The sequence below is a fragment of the Lactuca virosa genome, chromosome 8 (genome assembly GCF_052849685.1).
Source record: "Lactuca virosa cultivar CGN04683 chromosome 8, Lactuca_virosa_CGN04683_v6, whole genome shotgun sequence".
In the NCBI taxonomy this organism is placed as follows: Eukaryota; Viridiplantae; Streptophyta; class Magnoliopsida; order Asterales; family Asteraceae; genus Lactuca; species Lactuca virosa.
Window position 1 is genome coordinate 137029451 of NC_136433.1, and position 20902 is coordinate 137050352.

General features: G+C 36.9%; 3 protein-coding genes across 3 annotated transcripts; all 3 read left to right on the plus strand.

Moving 5' to 3' along the window:
- Positions 1-8763: 8763 nt before the first annotated feature.
- Positions 8764-10192, plus strand: LOC145132168 (ran-binding protein 1 homolog b-like). Its single transcript, XM_079066863.1, has 4 exons — positions 8764-9087; positions 9167-9318; positions 9398-9523; positions 9616-10192. The coding sequence occupies exons 1-4, from the start codon at positions 8936-8938 to the stop codon at positions 9861-9863; spliced, it is 678 nt and encodes a 225-aa protein (XP_078922989.1). The 5' UTR covers positions 8764-8935; the 3' UTR covers positions 9864-10192.
- Positions 10193-14634: 4442 nt separating this feature from the next.
- Positions 14635-16272, plus strand: LOC145130875 (uncharacterized). The gene has a single exon (XM_079065629.1). It carries the CDS (start codon positions 14635-14637, stop codon positions 16270-16272), a length of 1638 nt encoding a protein of 545 aa, XP_078921755.1.
- Positions 16273-19096: 2824 nt separating this feature from the next.
- Positions 19097-20811, plus strand: LOC145134689 (transcription termination factor MTERF6, chloroplastic/mitochondrial-like). Its single transcript, XM_079069534.1, has 2 exons — positions 19097-19418; positions 19695-20811. The coding sequence occupies exon 2, from the start codon at positions 19700-19702 to the stop codon at positions 20690-20692; it is 993 nt and encodes a 330-aa protein (XP_078925660.1). The 5' UTR covers positions 19097-19418; positions 19695-19699; the 3' UTR covers positions 20693-20811.
- The last annotated feature ends 91 nt before the right edge of the window (positions 20812-20902 follow it).

A 20902-nucleotide genomic window follows, 5' to 3' on the forward strand; every position in this document is an offset into this window, starting at 1 on the left:
GCCTTTAGAACTGAAATGAAGTATATCCTCTCCCTTAATTATAGCAAACAACTTTTTCAATCCTTGCAGCCTCACGAATTGAAACTTTTGTTTTCTATAATTAACATTGCTAACTTGCAACACTAACAATAATTATCATGCTCCCACTAACATGATGATTATTAGCATAACACTTATGCTCCCACTAGCTTTGACATGTACTCAGAAATCAGCTGGACTTCTAGAAAACAATACTTTATTGACTTTCTTACCAAAGTTCAGATTTCTGATACGAGATGCTTTGATAAAACTTTATCAAAATCATACACCTTTCCTTAGATAGCATGCATGTGTGTCTAAACAATTTCAGAACTATGAAAAGGGATGCCGTAATCATAGTCTCAGTTGTTTAGACCTTTTGCCATCTGCTTCAAATCTACTTGGTGGAAGTGTTTCCTCACCATCATTTTCATGAATCGGAGAGAAACCTTATGACCCTTAGATTTTATGGTGTATGTGTTCTTATCCATGTGAATCGTCAAAACCATAGTCACAAGACAAGGATAATGACAAATCCAAACTCATATGGACTGAACTTATGCAATCTTAACTTCTTGCCACCTGGCAGTACAGGGCCTGCCATTGCTTCCAAGTTGTTATGCAACCAATTGAGAACTTTCAGAACTCCTATGCAAAGCCAACTTTAACTGGAATGGGCACAGAATATGTCAACACGATAGGTTATAAACCTCAAGTCGTGTGCTAGTGAAGAACCTCAGGTTTTATTCTTGATTAGTTCTTGAAATTCTTTTTAGGATCTTTAAGACTCCCACTATCCTCTTGACATATAAGACTATCTTGCCAAATATTCAAGAGATAGTGCGGATTCTTTATCAAGACAAACACTTCACACAATTGGCCTTAGTTGGTCTTTGTTTTATCCAAAACATCACAACTTACCAATTTCAAATGTACAAGAGTAGGACACTTTTACTCTTACATTTGACAAGTGTTTTAAACCTTTCTTTAAGATATGTCACTCAAGTTACAATCTTGGAGTATGACTCTAAGAATTGTTTTGGAACGAAGTATGACTCATCTTCCTGATCTAACCATTTCAACAATTCATGACTCCTCTTCTTAGTCATAATAATGCACTAAGATGACCTTTAGAGGACTAATTGTGATATGATTTCTAAATCATTAAGATGATCACAAACATGATACTAAAGTACTCTCCCATCTTTTCAGATTTGAGAAACTTTTATCTTTCTGCCAAATTTGATTCTTCCCATTCGTTCTGCCATACATTGAGACTTTTCCAATGTTTCAGAATTATACTTAAACTTGTAAGTATAACCATATTTACTAAACTTTAGTAAATCAAATAGTCTTAACGAGCTTTGTGGTGGACATGACCAGTACACAAGAATGTGTACTCGATCCCTTTAGTCCTTCACTTGACTCACACATCCATGTGAACAAGTAATTAGTCTTGATTTTCCAATGCTTGAAAGTTCTCATTCATCATACTATTCAACTTGCATGATTCCAAGTTTCGGTCCAATTGAAACTTGGGTGATGAGGAACTTTCCTGATTTGGTAAATTTAGACACTACCACAAATGAAAGAATCAAATCCATTTTCCAATATTGCTGTCAGTGGAATCATATAAGCAACAATTTTCCACAAATGCCATTGTAAGGATACTTCAAATAAATAAAATTAAACAATTTTCTTTTATTTTAAAACTTTGCGGAAAAACTTATCCTTACAATCCACATGGAAAATTGTTGTTATCTATTCCTTAGCAATATATCATAACTTCTTAAGCAACTGCTCAAAATTCTGATGCGATCGAAATCCACCTTCGCGATCAGAATCAGCATATACTTCCTTTAAGATTTCTCTCTATTCTTTGATTCTTAAAACATCAACATGTGACCCAGTCACATCATGTAATGAGGATCTCATAATAGAACTTAACAGAGTTAGATAATGGGCTCTACCTGATGTAGAGTCAAACTTATTGACTTTAACATCCTTAGGTAAATTTGGCAGCTTTGCAATCAACGCCCCTTCCTTTGGCAAAATAAACATATGGACCCTTTGGTAATGGGACTATCTCAGACTTAGCCTTTCTCTTTACCATTTGGTCAACCGGGTTGACTATGGTCAATCCCTTTCCATTGGGAAAAGAATGCTTTTTCTGGATTTCCAGTGTCACCATTGTCACTGTCCATAAAGTTTTTTGGAAGTTGATCTTCTAATCAAATTTGCTTTACTATCGTTCCAAATCATTGCTGATTCAGCAGCACCAAGCAAATAGATATGATCATTAAGGTTCATGTCATAGTCTGTTTCATAGTAGTCCCAAAGGAACTCACTATGTGACTTAGAAAGTGATTGAACATCCAACTTTCTCAAGACTTTGACACCCAACTCTCCCGGCTTGTCAATATGTGACTTCATCTCTAAGATGTGATCACACATAGACCTTGCTTGCCATTAGGGCTTAAGTGACCTTGAACTTGTGGGTTAGGGAGAATAATTGGAGGAGGTGGAGGAAGAGAAGTATGACTTCCATGAGCCAAACTCGGGAAGTCATATTCATTAGGAAAGCTTGGTTTGGGAAGATCATTGTTGTCTAAACCAGACATCAACAATGGGAGAAATTCACGTAAAGTTGATTTAAGTCCTTAATATAACACCCAATATAATATATTAAGGCTAGGACCGAACAAACTATTTTATAACTTGGAAGAGGGATGCCGTAATCCAAGCTATAAAATATTTGAAGGTAGGTGAATGACGATTCACCAATTTCCACCAAGATAAACGAAATGTATTATTAGGTTTTAATTGGTTTTGAAACTCCTAGATTCTTTTGAGATTCATTGAACTTTTCAATGGCATGTTTCAATCTCGAGTGTGCCCTTCAGGTTTTGTGACTGGGATGCCGAGGATCACAAAACAAGGTGTGAAGTAACCATGCAAATATACTTGGTACCCTTAATATTTACCCCTCAATCGATGTGCCTGGTTAACCACACACGCTCCAACGATACTATGATAAACATTAAGTTACCCTTTGCCTACCTTGTTAAGTCCAGGTTAGTGTGCCGGTTAACCACACACGCTCCACTAACAGTTTAAACAAAGTGCAAAGTGTAATTTCATGGATTAGCACCTTATTCACATTTTCCTAAGTAACTAAGATTGGGAATTTATAAAAAGTTTAGTTACTTAGTATTTATCATTAATATTTTTAATGAAGGGAGAATCCTTGTCCTACCTGTTCGGCTAACGACCCTCCACCAGTCAAGGAAGCGGTGGGTGAGAGTGGACACCCATTAAACTGTCATTTTATAGGCAGTAACCTTATACTCCCCTTATAGACCGGCTTCGTGAATGAGGCCTACTAATGGTAAGACGACTTGCTCTTATACATATAATATATTAAACTTTTAATATTATAATAGTATAAGGGTGTATTTTAGACATTTAAAATACTTGGTGGTTTAATCTATTAATTAAACTATACTCTTAATTTAATTAAATTTAAACCATGTCATTATGGAATTATTAATTCTCTTTTAATTAAACACTTTAATTATCTATTAATAAAGTCCATAAGAGTTAATTGAATTATTCAATAAAAACATCATAATTTCAATTATTAAATTCAAAATTAAAACCATTTAATTAATTGTTTAAGTTATGAACCCAAGAGTTTTAGAATTCATTTCTTTTTTTTTTATCATAAAAAAACTTTTTCCAAATTCCAAAACTTGAGGGCAAGTTTTGTAACTCTTGAAAACTTTTGGATTCCATAACTTATGTAGTTAAATACTTGTTTTATGATGAAACTTTTCATGTTCCATAACTTAAGAACAAGTTATGGAATTCTTTAAAACATTAAGACCAAGTTTTGTAACTCCATAAAAAACTTTGAATCAATTTTTTTTAAAAACCTTTTCATATCCATAACTTATGGAGGTTTCAAAAAACTCTTTAGATCAACCTTTTAAAACTAATAAAATAATCATATCATTTTATCTTTTACTAAATTTGACCTAATTCAACTCATATAGCAAATGATTCAAATTTTACAAATAATTAGTTTTTCACAAAAACAAGTAATTATCTTAAAATTTGACAAACGTCATGTTTTTTTTTCTTTTTTTTTCCAACTTTGAAAATAAAACATTTGCATCAATATAACAGAAAACAACCCATGGCTCTGATACCACTGTTGGGTTTTGAGCATTCTAACACTCGTATGGTGTACATGCAACCCTATAAACCTTGGATCTATGTTTTCTCTATTATACATGCAAATATTAACTATTCCAAGGTTTCATCCTAACTAGCATATTATAAAGCACCTATACTACAAAGTTCTAGTTAGATGACATACATTTTGATGTAGCTTGATGTCTTCTAGCTTTAAGAGCTTAGCCCCAATAGTGTGGAAGCCTCAAATGGAATCACAAATCACCAAAACACCTTGGAAGAACTTGAGAGAATATGTATGCACACTAAAATCGGCCCACTCTTATTCTCACACACTTGTGCCAATTTTGTGAGCCAAGGACCCCTTTATATATTATAGAGGATTAGGGTTACATCCATGTAAACCCTAATACCCATGACCTTTCATTTACATAGGATCCAATGGGTTAAAAGCTCCATGGACCATCCATGAAAGCTTAGCCCAACCTAAATGAACTTGGCCCATTCCATATATATAAGAGTCCATATTTAATTAGTTCTTTTTGATCACTTAATTAATTCTAAATTAATTTTTGATCAATACTAATTAAATAATATGATTCCATATTAATATGTTAGAACTTATAATATATTAATATAAATCATAAATATACTATTCTCAAAAGACTATCCATATAAATTGTGCCGGTGAAGTGCAACCCAAATGGACCATGACGGGTCGGGTCAAGTACATACCAAATATAGTTATGGACTTAGACATTAATCCAACACGATGATCCTCCAAACGGAATACCCAGTTCTCCCCCACTTAGGGTTCGAACTACCACCTACTAGTGTTGAAACAAACCCATAACTCAACCAACTCAATCAGGTACAACCATTCTTGACCGTGAAAAGAATAACATATGCAAGATGATCTTCCAGATAAGGATCAAACAAATCCTAAGAGAATCCTAAATTTCAACTGAAGACCTCTGGAATTTTCCAATCATACCCAGTTTAACATTAAGGATTCCTTACAAGAGCATAAACCAATACCGACTTATGGTCCAAAACATGCACTCCATGCCTACAATTCCAACCGCCAATCTGGTACCTGACCTGCCTATATCCAAGAAAATGGACCCTTGATCGCATCACAAAGCATCCATACCACCTCAATCCTCCTGAACACTCCCACGCTAACATACTGTTACCAACACCGCGACCAACCGACTCCTAGTAGGGTCCACATCTCAACACTAAAATTCACAAGCCTGATCACTCCTCCTACGAAGTTGGAAAGGTGAAAATTGATGCTATTGATAGCGACATACCAACCCATCAATCCACCCCTCAACTTCCAACTGCGATCCCCAGCCACTCATATAAATCGTTTCCTCCTTGAGTCTCGCAACTCGAAGCACGGACTCAGACAAAACCCTCGAGACCTCCAAACCAACATACTCATCTAGGTCTGAACCATTCAACCTAAACCGATATTGCCACGCGGGCCCGAAAAAAATATCAACCCATCCTCGTGCCCGAGCAATCATAACCCAAAGATCGACAGATACGCAACCGATGTCGCGAATCATGGTATCAAACCATGCTAATCTCTCTCGACCGATCTTTAGAATCACTAAAACTCTCATTGATTCGAGTATGGATGTTGTGCTTCCAGTAGTACGGGCCCAATACTACCTTCCACACTTATCCATACTTTTCCTCAAGGATCATCTCGGGTCCTCTAAGACCTATCCAAAATACTCCCAAAACCTGCTTCACAACGAAACAACCGCACTAAAATACTTCCTAAGCTCTCTTAGGATTCTACCCACACCTCATCTGCCATCAGCTAACCACCTTATGAGTACAATTACATGCAATAAAGCTTGAATAATCCACATGAGACATATGTTGGCCAAGCCTATCTATAGGGATAGATAGATGAAAATGTTGAGCATGTAAACACTGGAAAACTGCTTTCTGCCGAGCCGTCATGTTGAAATGCACTTCCATATCTTGGACAATTTTACTAAAAAGGGCACTCACCAGTGTATTTTGGGATTTAAGGGGGGGGGGGCAGTGTCCTTAGTAGTAAAACTGCTAATGTCAATGTCTGAAAGCTTGTTACGAAGAGAAGCTAAGGCACAAGCATAATCACAATCCATACCATAAATGTCGCTATCCCGTAAGATGTGGTCTTGCAATACCTAAGATTAGGCCCTTGAGGCAACAAAAGCATATGAGGTACCCATCACTGCCGAGTATAAACCCAAACCACCAAACCGAATGGGTAGGGAAGCAAGTCGCCACTGTATGTCGCCAAAGAAAGGGCCACCACAAACTACAATGTCCTCAATCGCCCGCGCAACACATTATCGAAGAACAAAGCCTCCTCCTCCATGTGAACGGGTTGGCACGTCCTCAGCCCAAAGAAAAGTTTAGCAATACCCATACAATACCGAAGTAGAAAGAGCTCACTCTACGGTTCAGAAAATTATGGAAGAAGGCGCATCAAATTCACAGCGTTTTCAGCTCTCTTTATGGCTAAGCTGCTAATGAAACTAGCATCTCTACTAATAGCTCCCTCGGGAAGTTTCACACCCAATGGCGGCCTCCCGATGCCAACCGGGAATAGCCCCTCACGCAACTTCCCACCATCACACGAGGGCCAAAAGAGTTCGGTTATCTTAATATTCAACTGAAGGCCCAATTTTGGGCCAATAACCTTAATAATGTCTAACGCTTTGGCTACCTCCTCAAAATCTCTAATAAGCGTGCCATCATCAAGGTACCATGCATGGAGAAGAATCTTGCAATTGTCTCTAATATTATGCAATAGCGGGTGCAACACAAGGGCAAAGAGAAGCGGTCCAAGGGGTCTCCTTGCTGAACTCCAGTAGTAGACCAAATATGCGTGTCTCCTAAATACAACCTTGTTGTTTGACCATATAGGAATTCTACCAACAAGGATATAGAAGGGCACCTCAATCTGACCTCATGAAGTAATGCGGATCTGTCAACAAGGTTAAAGGCATTGGAGAATCCCACGGTAAGCATGGAAAGAGACCCGTCATTATGGCGCTCACTCAACACCCTATTGGCGCTATGTAATACGGCTTCAGCGTCACCCGACACCCCGACCCCGAACTGAAAATCATTGGGATACTTGGCCATTTCTTTACCAACACCTTTCATAGCCAACTTGGAAACCAAACGTCTCCATATAGTGCATATTGCAATAGGTCGTATTCCCTTGTCAAGTTTTAAGAGTGGTGTAAGAGGAGCAAATGCAACAAATTCTGCCAAACTCGAAGGGCATCTTCCCCATAACCATAGATTAACCACACATGTAATAACACGTAGGAGGTATTTGGCTATAGTTGAACCTTCTCCACAAAGAGCATTTAAAATGTGTTGATATCTCAACCCTTCTCTCCCATACGAGGTTCCTTTAGGGAATGATTTAATGCCCCCAAGGACATTGCCAATATCCACCACATGGGAAGGTATTGAACATATGGTACTCGTCATGGATGGTAGTGGCTTGTGTAGATGCTTATCCTCCAATGCCTTTGTGGTAGCATCCCCATATAGAGCAACCCCCGAGGAACATAATACTTTCACTGCTGTTCTGAAATCCTCATCTGCAACCTTACGGAGACATTGCCTGACGTTGGTGACGCCCCGTGTTCGATCCTCCTTAATGTACTCTTATTTTTTGTCTTGTTGCTCCAACCTTGCATTGTTAACCAAGTTTTTAACAAGCTTGGTTATACCGTCTTTTGTACCCCAAGTAGCTAATGCGCTTAGGATGTTACGATTTTGCACAGACTTCCTGTTCCCATACCTACTTTCTTGCCTATTCTTGGGTCTGAACACCTGAAGAGTACACCTAGGAAGAATTAACAACGTAACCCACGCTTCAACGGATCCGGGATGAGCAGCCACCTTGGAAAGGGCTATTTTCAAAGCCTGAGAGAAAGCCATACGACACTTATGAGGGATGCTTTTGACTATGGTGATAGGTAGCTTAAACACAAGATCAAAGAGCTGAGCATCCAACACCAACCCATCATTGAGGTCGGCCTCCGGTTCATTGGGTGACGACCTTTTTTATGTCAAAATTTTGCACCAAGTAACTTTTCAAGAATTCAGTGATAGTGGAATGGAAGTTCCAATTTTATGTGTTTTGCTAATAAGACCAAAGGGTATGGAGCGAGAAGAGGTTTCCTCACTCTTATTTCACTCACTGTCAATTTTTAGTACTTTCCCCACTCTTATTTTACTCACTGTCATTTTTTACTATCTTTCACGTTTTTATTTTTTAAAAGAATATATTTTATACAAGTATTATATTTATTTTTGTAGGGAATTAAAAATTTTGAATTTTGATATATTTTTTTATAGTTTTTAAGTATATATAATTTAATAAATATTAGAGAAACTAAAAAAAATATCAATCACACGAGAGAGAGGGCGGGGTAGTCTCCCCGTACCCCTAAACAGCATCCATGGTATTGTGTTCTGGGGTGCGGTAAATAAGAGTGGGGAAAGCTAACGTCCTTGTCCATTCAAAAAGTAAAGATAGAAGATGACGTGTAACAGGCGACCTTTCCGTCCGCTGCGTAACCCTGACGCCTCCCCAGCGTTTCCCATATAAACCCCTTGCCCGCCCTCGATTTTCACCCTAACAGACGCTCTCAGGTCTCAGCATCTTCGATTCTCAACTACAATGGCTATCAATGATCCCGAAAACAGAGAAGAGGAGGAGGAAGCCGCCGCCGCCGAAGACGAAGACACCGGAGCGCAGGTTGCTCCGATCGTCAGGCTTGAAGCAGTCGAGGTCATTAACGGTGAAGAAAACGAGGATGCAATACTCGATCTGTGAGTATTCGATCTTGATCCGAGTTTACACGTTTGTATGGTTTATTCTATATTATAACTTCATATTTCACGATTTCAGTAAGTCGAAGTTGTATAGATTCGACAAGGACGGGAATCAGTGGAAAGAACGAGGCGCCGGAACCGTTAAGCTTCTAAAGCATAAAGAAACTGGAAAAGTTCGTCTTGTTATGCGTCAATCAAAAACCCTAAAGATCTGCGCCAATCATCTCGGTATGTATAAATTACAATTGACGTTTTCCATATGTGGATTTCCATATGCTTATTATGCAATGTGATATTATTGCTGTAGTTCTACCGACGACATCGGTTCAAGAACACGCTGGTAATGACAAGTCATGCGTGTGGCATGCTGCCGACTTTTCTGATGGTGAACTTAAAGACGAACTTTTCTGCATTAGATTCGGATCAGTTGATAGTAAGTTGAAGTTTAATTTCTGTCAAATGTGTTTAATTTGGATCTTTTGCTCTGTCAATGTAATTATGTGCTGTTATTTTCTTTGATTTCAGATTGCAAAAAGTTCATGGAAACAGTTGAAGAAGTGGCAGAGTCACAGCAGCCGGAGAAGGAGGAAAACAAAGATGCCTCAAATGCTGCTGGACTGCTGGAGAATTTGACTGTTAAAGATAAGACAGAAGAAGGAAAAGAAGTCAAAGAGGCATCTGCTGATGCACCAAAGAAGGAGGAGAAAGAGCCTGAAAAGGCAGCAGAGTCAGAGGAGAAGAAGGAAGAAGCTTCCCCTGCTTCCTCAACTTAAAATGTGGCCTTATGAGGTTAAGTATTCCTTCTTGATCACGTGTCCAGACAAAGAGAACTTTGATGGGTGGTTTTATATTTGAATTAGGTCTATTGGGGGTTTTGGTGAAAACATTTGGTTTTGATTTTGTCATCATATTGCATGTGTTTGTTTTGTGTCATTGATATAGTTTGGTTTTGGTGGGTTTTTACGGATGGTATTATTAGTGTACATCTGTTTGAGGGATATGCTTGTGATATTGCATGAGTTTGTGATTTAAGTGTCGTATAAAAACAATTTATCATTTGTTACCTTGATTTAAAACTTTTCAATTTTGATATCTTTAATCATTGTGTGTGTCAAAGTGGTTTAATATTTCAGAACTTGTAGTTTGCTTGAATGGCTTGTCAATTGTTTGGTCTATGGTTTGTTGCATTGTATTGTAAAATTTAAGGGAAATTGAGTAATCTAACTAATATGAATGTCATTTTTGACAAAAATAATCATTTTTTTGTTTTGTTAATTGACCGCATTGTCCGGAATTATACATTCTAGAGTTTTCGGAATCACATAACGCCATTCGGAACTACTTTTGTATTTTTTTTGTGTAAGTTTAAATTAATAGTTGGTTAAGTGGTTGTTTACTTTTAGTTTTGAAAAAAAAAACTGTTATAAATATGGAATTGCATGAAAATACTTAAATCTATTGTAAAAAATAATAACTACATAAACTTCAATATGTTTAAATAATAATATAAATGGATTTTTTTTACAACGACGAGTTAGTATATGTTTGAGTTTAAGTACCCCTTTGTTAGCTAAGTGGGTTAGCCCCAACTTGTATTTTTTTTCTTTGTATAACATACAATTTTCGCAAATCACCTTCGAGACTTGATTCAGGTTTGGGTGCAACCCATGCTCAAAGATTTGCCACCGATCAACTGATCAAGCTCTCTAGAAAGTAACACAAGAACACTCCACAATCTCTTTATCGTGAGATTGTTGTGGTACGTCTGTGCCATTTAAAAGGGGTGTGTAAACTCTCAATGGAGATTACATCAATGAGTTTGATACCACTATAGTTGATACCCACTAACAGTTTGTGGATAGGGGCTCACATAACTATAAAGCAAGATGTAGATTCAAAAAAACAGTCTTCGTCCAAGAAACTATCATATATCGTAAATGTGAAGTCTGGAAATACATAACTCCCAAAGACCGGTGGCCCTAAGGTATATTAATAGGGAAGTACAATATTTTTTTTCTTTGTATCACATACAGTTTTCGCAAATCACCTTCGATATGACTTGATTTAGGTTTGGGTGCAACCTTCTGTGCTCAAAGATTTGCCACCGATCACTGATCAAGCTCTCTAGAAAGTAATACAAAAACACTCCACAATCTCTTTATCGTGAGATTGTTGTGGTACGTCTGTGCCATTTACAAATGGGTGTGTAAACTCTCAATGGAGATTACATCAATGAGTTTGATACCACAATAGTTGATATCCACTAGCACTTTGTGGATAGAGGCTCACATAACTATAAAGCAAGATGTCGATTCAAAAAAATAGTCGTCGTCCAAGAAACTATCATGTATGGTAAATGTGAAGTCTGGAAATCTAGAACTCCCAAAGACCAGTGGCCCAAGGTATATTAATAGGGATATATATTTGCATAAAGGTTGGATTTAGCTAATCAATAGATAACATTTTCTTATAAGTAATTGTTACTTGGGTAATATAATTGAAAAACATTTATACCGTATAACACTCAGACCAAGCTGGGTAATTGATCCATCAACCATGTCACTCCAATCCTGTACATATGTGCCGAAAGCTATTAGTACAAATGTCCGTCGAGCATCAGCTGACCTTCGCTCTATCGACAATAAAATCCAGAGCATGATATGATGTCAATCAACACATGTATACAATGAAGTAATTAACCTAACTGAATGTTTAATGTGTAATGATCATATACGTATATAACTTACATCACATTCCAACCAACCCAAAGTCAATGTCCCAATATATGCGCATCCAAAACTCCATTATCGTTATACACGTGAGAAACCGATAAACAAACAATAATGAAACATACCAGTTTTCTTGATCTAGGTTTTTATGCACATTTCTTCATGTTTATATTAATGTGAGTGGATGGATCCAATAAAGATGCCAACTTTATTGATCCTTGAGGTCCTAAGAAGGTTAGATGCTCCAGATCTGAAGTGTTATGTATGAGCTCATGCATGAGGTTTTGACCCGATTCCTTTCATTTTGACCTTAGTTAAGTAAAAGACATGCATTAGACATGCATGTCCTCAAAGCAAGGATTTTTATTATACATATGAGTGTAAGGAAGCTTTCTGGAAGGTATGAATATGGGTCTTAATGGATTAAGGGGTTAATCAAATAAGTTGATTCTGATGAGATACAACGACGTGGTGACATGCTCGCCACGACGTGGTGGTGGAATTTGTCGCAACTTTTTTGTCGTGGAGTAGCCTTGACGTGACCAGTAGTTGGCTACGACGTGGTCATCTACTAAGTTGACTTTGACCTTGAACGTTGACTTTTGACCAATTTGAGTTGTAGTCAAACTTGGAGAGGTTTTAAGTGGTAGCATGAGGTTTGGTTTGTGAATAGTTAGGAGGTTCGTGTAGCTGATTATGTGCGATTTTCGAGTACAAGATTATAACTTTTTGATCATGTGAGTTTTATCACTATACTATGTAGGACACTAGGTATCGTGATATGCTAGACTATCTATGTGACTTTTGCATGAAAAACTGTGGTGTGGGATCACAACACATGTATGAAATAGTGTGATGGGATCACTAGACTTGCATGGAAGACCATGGTGGAACCATGGCGGGAAAGACTGCAGCGGGGGTGTAGCAACAAAAGTGATTGTAAGACTATGGTGAGATCATAGCATTCACATGGGTTGAAACATACCCCTAGTACAAGACCTACTGTTATGTATGGTATGTGGTATTTTGAGAAACTCACTAAGCTTTGTGCTTACGGTTTAAGTTTAAATGTTTCATGTACTCAGTGGCAGACCGCCTTAGGGGCCAGGGGGAGGCCATGGCCTCCCCGCTTTTTGGTGTTCTAATACTTGTATATACCCATCAATCTGATATTCAAGTTAAAAAAAACAATAGAATGACATCTTTGCCCCCGGTTTCCAGATCATGTGAATATATATCATATAGATAGATATACTGGTAACAAAATTTCCGGAAGATCACAAACGAAATCAAAACCAACCTGTTTATTTAGGATTCTATAAAATAAGGAAACTTAATATGTATTAAATTCTATAAAAACCCACGATCTAATCAAGAATTCAAGATTATAACAATTTAGCCCAAGTTTGAGTTAAGAAAACTGAAACGTTTAAACCTAAATCAAAAGTTTATTCAAACCACCAGATTTCAGAATACTTTTTCTCGTAACTAACCCGAAGAACATCGGCGCCCATTCAGACCGTTGTTGTTTTGTACTCTTTTCCAGTTGCCGACACCATTGGTATCGTACGCTCTTTCTCCTATTCGCTAGTCGCCGGAGCCTGAACTGTTGACATTTTTCTGTTGAAACTTGGTCTCCGCCGTCCGCCGAGGCGCTGACCGTCGTGTCGATTGGCTGGTTGGGTGTTCTTCGCCACTTCGCTGGATACTGGTGGTCGTTCTCTATTCTCATTATCCGGTACATAGTTTTGTTCCTTTGTTTTTCTTTATATATCTATTAACTTGTTTTCTCTCACTAGGGGAGTAGTGTGTAGGCGTAAAGTAGAAATTGTGTGTTGCACTCTTGCAGAGCCTTTATTAGCTTTTATTATGAATTATGACTACACACCACACACTCTCTGACATTATGACATTGGTATATATTCAATTAAAATATATAAAAATATATATCCATTACTTTATATTTATTAGTTTATTATTAATTCTAAAGTATCTTCTGAATTTGCTTCGTACAAGTTGAACGGATGAATTATAATATACAAAAGTATATATATTACTTTATACTAGTTATTAGGTGAATTGAAGATTTATTTGTATATAATTATAGGAACTGTGGTATCTATTTGCACATGTGGTGTCATATTATATTATATTATATTATATTATATATATATATATATATATATATATATATATATATATATATATATATATATATATATATAAGAGTAGTTTATATCATATGCAGTTAATATTATCTTTTAAAAATAAAAGCTTTAATTATTTATTGTTATTTTATATTGTTATTTGTTGATTGTTATTAAATTTGGCTGTCTACTAGATATTAACATGAAAAAACAATCAACTGTTGATGGATTTTTTAAAAGAAAACACTCAAGTTCTGCTCAAGATTCTGAAAACCCACCGGAGATTATTTTGGATGAAGATGCCCTCACACCCGATGTTCCTAATACTGATAATCGTTTCAAAAAACCTCATCTTAAAATTAATGAAATTGATCTTAATACATTAGAAAGAGATCCTGGTTTACGTAAGCAAATTTATGATTATCCGGTTAATCAACGAGATACTATTAGGCGAGCATATATTAATCTTGGTCCCTTTCAACAAACACTTTCTGTATATCCAAAATCGGGACCAGAAACCTATAAACGTAGTTTTCAAGCTTCTTGGTTTAAATTATATCATTGGCTTGAATATTCAGAGAGCTTAGATGTTGCGTTTTGTTTTCCATGTTTTCTATTCAACAAGCCTTCTGGAATGGGACACTACGGCCAACAAGCATTTACTATAGATGGATTTCAGAATTGGAAGAAAGTTGGTGGAAAAAAGTTGTGCTTTTTTGCATCACATGGGGACTGAGTGTACATCTTTTCACAACGTTGCACAAAAATCTTGTGATGATTTGTTAAACGAGGCACAAGATATACGAAATGTGTTTGAAACATTTACAGAAAAAGAGCGTAAAAATAATAGATTAAGACTGAAAACTACTATTTATGCAGTACGTTGGTGCGCCTTTCAAGGAGTTGCATATAGAGGCCATGATGAAGGACCAGATTCCATAAACAGAGAAAATTTTCATCAAATGTTGAAGGCAATTGGTGATTTTAACACGGAGATGGAAGAATTGTTCCATACTGCTCCTAAATATGCATCGTATATATCACCGTCAATTCAGAAAGAGGTTCTAAACCTTATATCAAATAGGGTGAGGAGGATGATTTGTGCGAAGATTGATGGTGGGAAATTTTGTTTAGTTGTTGATGAAGCACGTGATCAGTCTAATAAAGAACAAATGTCAATTGTTTTGAGATTTTTAAATAAAGATGGCTTTGTTATGGAGCGTTTCTTTGGGCTTGTTCATGTACCTGACACTATAGCACAAACTCTTAAGAATGCAATTTATTCAGTAATGTCACATAACAATCTTGATCTTAAGTCTATTCGTGGCCAAGGGTATGATGGTGCAAGCAATATGCGAGGTCATTTCAAGGGTTTGCAAGCATTGATTTCAAATGATTGTCCATATGTGTATTATGTTCATTGTTTTGCCCATCGATTGCAGTTAGCATTAATGGCTGCATCACAAGGAGTTGTTGCATTACATAAGTTTTTTACTCGATTATCTTTTGTTATTAATGTTGTTGGTGCTTCCTCCAAGTGTGCCGACCAAATTAGAGATGCACAAGCCGAGGAAATTGCATATAAGATTTCTATTGATGAGTTAGAGACAGGTAGAGGTCTTAATCAAATTGGTACATTACAACGAGCTGGTGATACTAGATGGAGTTCTCACCTCAAATCAGTTTCGAGCTTAATCAAAATGTTTAGTCCAACTTGTGAGGTTTTACTTAAAATTATTGAAGATGGCACAGGTGCAATCAAAGGCGATGCAGATTCAGCATATGAGGCTATTACTACATTTGAGTTCATTTTTGTTCTTCATCTCGTGAAAGAAATAATGGAGATCACCGATTTACTTTGTCAAGCTTTACAAAGACAAACTCAAGATATTTGTAATGCATTGAGGTTAGTTGCATCTACCAAATTGTTATTACAAAAAATGAAAGATGAAAGATGGGATGGTTTGCTCTCTCTTGTTAATTCATTTTGTCAGGAACGTAACATTGATATCCCTGATATGTCTTCTCCCTACTTTAGTAGAGGGGCCCGAGCTCGTAACGAGCGTAGTGATCATACACTTGAATATCATTACCGAGTGGATATATTTTACGAAGCAATTAATTGTCAAATAATGGAACTAAATCATCGATTCAACGATAGCTCCACGGAGTTGCTTCGACTTTCAACAACTTTAGATCCTAAAAGTGTTGATGAGCCTTTTCAAAGTGGTGATATAATTAAGTTAGTAGAAAAGTTTTATCCTGAAGATTTCAATGAACAAGAGAAAGCAGTTTTGAAGATATAACTTCAACATTATGAGATTGATGTCATTCAACATGCAGATTATAAACTATTGACATCTATGTCCGAATTGTGTCAATGGTTGATAAAGACTAGAAGAGTAGCGAACTTTCATCTTATTTATCGAGTAGTTAGTCTCATACTTACTCTTCCAGTTTCTACTGCTACAACAGAGAGATCATTTTCAGCAATGAACCTCATTAAAACAAGATTACGGAATAAAATGGAAGACGAGTTTTTGAATGACTCATTGGTTTTGCACTTCGAAAGGGAACTTGCTGAAAATATTAGTTTAGATACAATTGTAGAAGATTTTAAAAAAGCAAAAGATCGTCGTGTTCCACTTTGATAAACGGTTTACCAATCTTTATATTAGTTTTCTTGTTTAAATTTTTGATATGTCATAATTTTGAACTAAATAAAATTTGTTTATATAGTTTAATTATGAAGTCTTAATTCCGGCCCCCCTAGCTGTAGTGCTTGTGTTTCGCCCCTGCATGTACTTCTAGTAGTAGGGGAAAGGAGTCAGCTTAACTGCATTGCATCCACCGATGATATCCGCACTACAAGATTGTGGGATTTACTCTGATAGTTTTGTGAAAACAATATACTCATGTTTTGGATTACTTGACTTGTGATGTTTATGGATGGGTTTTATTACTTAAAAGTTGAAAAGTTTTTTTTTGGTATTTTTGGGATGTTACACACTTCTATCGCAGGTCCGTCATCTGACTGCTTTACAGTTTTAATAGTTTCATCCTACAAAAAGAAAAGATTAAATATAATTAAGTTTTTAACAATACAACAACGTATAATAGCACATATGTAATTATTTATGTACCTTAAACCCATGTGTCCAAAAGTCATCATCCTGTAACGGACCACGATCCTCTATGATAAATTGCTCTAACAGGGTAACCTTGTCACCCTATAATCATTTAACGAATCCATACTATTAAAATATCAATGATGCAATAATGGATATACCATAAATATAAATAACAATGTGCGAGAATTAATTAACAATGTACCTCAAACCCCTGTGAGGTGTCATCATCCTGTCTAACACCCTTATTACTAGGAAGTACGTGTATGCCTACCACAACTTCGAGTTGTATAATACACATTTCATGTGCCACCGACATTCTTAAAGCTCCTTTTGCAAATACATAGCGAGTTGGTCCTTATTTATTGTTGGTCCAGTTTGTGGTGGTAGGTCGGATGTATATGAACCTTTGTTAGTATCGCGTTGTACCTATTTTTTGGAGGCTCATAATTAGGTGACATGTGAGGACGTGAGGTGATGGTGTGAGAGATGGTTCCCTTTGAACGTAGGTAGTAAGTAAAGCATCAAGATTAATCCATGCAGAGCTAAAAGACCACCATGTCGCATGAATCTCATCTGTTGTCGACTGCAACTTCTCTATAAGCATATTATCTTCCTAACATAATTGTACGTTAACTGTTAACATCATTATACATAGGAGAAAATGATAAATTTATATAAATAATCATCCCCGCTCGACATCAAGAAACGTATTGCATTGATGTTTTTGTAATTTCCTAAGCCTGTACCATTTAATAGCTTGAGGGATCACATTTAATAGCTTGAGGGATCACATTCAATTGGCGCGCACCAAACAAAATGTTGACTGGAAAACTCTCTAGAATCCATATCTAAAAGAATCATATATCAGGATACTAGCAAATAGAAAATGTTGAAATGATAATCATGTATTTTACCTTAAAAACATATGAAAACACACCGAGGTTGTACATTAATTTTTTTAGGGTTTTTTCTTTGACATGATGAATAAGCCTATAAAGCTTATTGAATATCATCTCTAGCTGAGTGTACAATCGATCCTAAATTATCCCCCAACTACATGATTCATGTTGAATCATCAAAGTTGGATACCAAACCCAAATACTTCTCCTTCACAGATTGGTGAGCTAACCAACCATTGAACCCCTTATCCAACAAATATAATAAACACACACGGACTGCATCCTCATCCGATTACTCATGAAGAGATGTTTAAAATACATTAATAACATGTTGCAATTATACAGATTCAGTTGTCTTGACCATAGGAAACACACGTAATCGGAAAGCGTAACGGTAATACGAGGCAGCCAAATATTAACCAAACTGGAAGCCGGGCACAAAGCATAATTCCCTCTTCCCAAAAGTCAACTTGGACTCATCGATTTCAGAAAACTATTTCTTGTACTTGGCTTCGAGGGCTTGTCACAACTTTTTTGCTGAATACGTAATGTAAAAGCAAATGATCCCCTTCTATTTCTACATGAATATCTAACCATCTAACAAAACACATCTCATGACAACCAAATGACTTCTAGGCCAGCGGTATCAGGTGGTACCCTCCCTCCTTGAGGTCGAGGGTTCAAGTCCGGTTGTGGACATTAGTGGAATTAGATGTTTGTTTAGGTGTAGATTATATATTTATATTTGTCGGTTCAAAAAAAAACATCTCATGACATTCGGTTCATGAGTTTAGCAAGAATATCTACAACAATTCCAGGTTTGCACAACATTGCAAGTGAATGTTAAAAAATTTTGTGACGTTGACCTCGAGCTTGTTCCTAAAATTTTGGAACCACCTTAAGTGGTTCCGGTTTAGGTTCTCATTATCTTGGAACCGCTACCGTTGGGTAATCGCCGGTTCAGTACCCCTTTATCTGGTCTTTTATATATGTAATATTAATTAATATATATATTTTATAAATCTTTTTTGAAAAAAAAATATTATATACAAAATTAAAATAAACTTAGCTAGGTTTTATATCTCGTTTTGTTGGCCGATATCACAAACACACAAGACAACTAGGGTACAATCCGTTCTCTCTCGCTCACTCGTTCAATCGCACAGACGCACACACCGTTCAATCGCATAACGTCACAGTCCACCGGCGAGGCCTTAGCCGGCTCCTGCACAGCAGCGACGGCATCGCCGATAATCACAATCCCATTCTCATTTTTTCTGATTCTGCCAAGTCCCAAATCGATCGACGACACATTCAATCGCCTCCACCGTCTAGAATTGCACACCGCCACCTTCCACCGGCACACCGGTGACGCCTTTCTTTGAATCCGGCACACCAACGACGCCTTCCCCGACTCCACAGGTCAGAACACATAACTCAGAACATCTTTACTGATTAATGATGACATTCTGTTTACCGATTTAATGATGTCATTTCTGTTTACTGATTGTGAATTTGTGATTGTTTAGTAGCTGTTTACAATGTGCTGATTCTTTGAAATGAATTCTAAACATTTACAGTGTGATTGTTTAATGACCCATTTTCACTTAAATGGGTTGAATTTGTGATATTATTTTTAGTTTAATTTAAGGTATAAACGCTTTGTTGATTTCCATTTCCCTCTTCCCTAAATTTCAGGTCATATGGACATCAGCAACAGCAACAGCCACATATTATGGTTCTTCAAGCAGAAAGGTTTTCATGAGAAAGGCATTAACGAAATCATGAGAAAATGCAAACGCCTGGAATCTGTCCAAAAACAAAACCTATCTGAAAACTGGGATTACTTAAAATCCATTGGCATCCAAGAACGAAAGCTTCCATCAATCATCACAAAATGTCCCAAAATCATGACCCTCGATCTAAACCAAAAACTCATCCCAATGATCCAATGCCTCACAACTCTCTCAACAAAACCCGATGAAGTCCCTTCCGCCATAACCAAATTCCCCCACATTTTAACCCACAGCATCGAAGAAAAACTTTGCCCACTCCTCGGTTTCTTCGAGTCACTCGGTGTGTCCGGAACTCAACTTGGTAAACTCATCCTCCATAACCCTAGAATCATAAGCTACAGCATCGATTCGAAGCTTTCGGGGGTAGTTGACTTTCTTGTAAACATCGGTTTGACCAAAGATGGAATGATCGGGAAAATCTTGGTTAAATACCCGTCGATTATGGGGTACAATGTTGAGAAGCGGCTACGGCCCACAACCGAGTTTTTACTTTCGTTAGGGTTAACGAAATCGGATCTACAAAAGGTAGTGATTAATTTCCCGGAAGTTATATGTAGAGATGTGGATAAGATTTTGAAACCAAATCTTGATTATTTGAAAACCCGTGGGTTTGCTTCGGGTCAAATAGCGAGTTTAGTGGGTCGATATCCACCGGTTTTGATTAAGAGTGTTAAGAACTCGTTGGAACCGAGGATTAGGTTTTTGGTGGAGGTGATGGATCGGGGAATTGAGGAAGCTGCTGATTATCCCGAGTTTTTTCACCATGGTTTCAAGAAACGACTTGAGAGACGTGAGAAGCTTTTGAAACAGAAGAATGTTTCTTGCAGTTTGAGTGAAATGCTTGATTGTAATCATAACAAGTTTCTTTCAAGATTTGATCTCGTTGCCAAAATTGTTTAACTTATTCCTTCCATCTTCTCTATATGTAATATGTATGTAGTTGTTTTCAAGTTTTAATTATATATGAGAGTTTTAACGACTTAATAGAGAAAGCCGAGAAAATGAAGTAGCTTTGATTCTGTTTCAGATCCTGATTATTTTCATCCTTAACTATTGCAAAGATAATCAACTATCAAGTTAACAAAGCGGCTGCCTCAATTAGTCAATTTT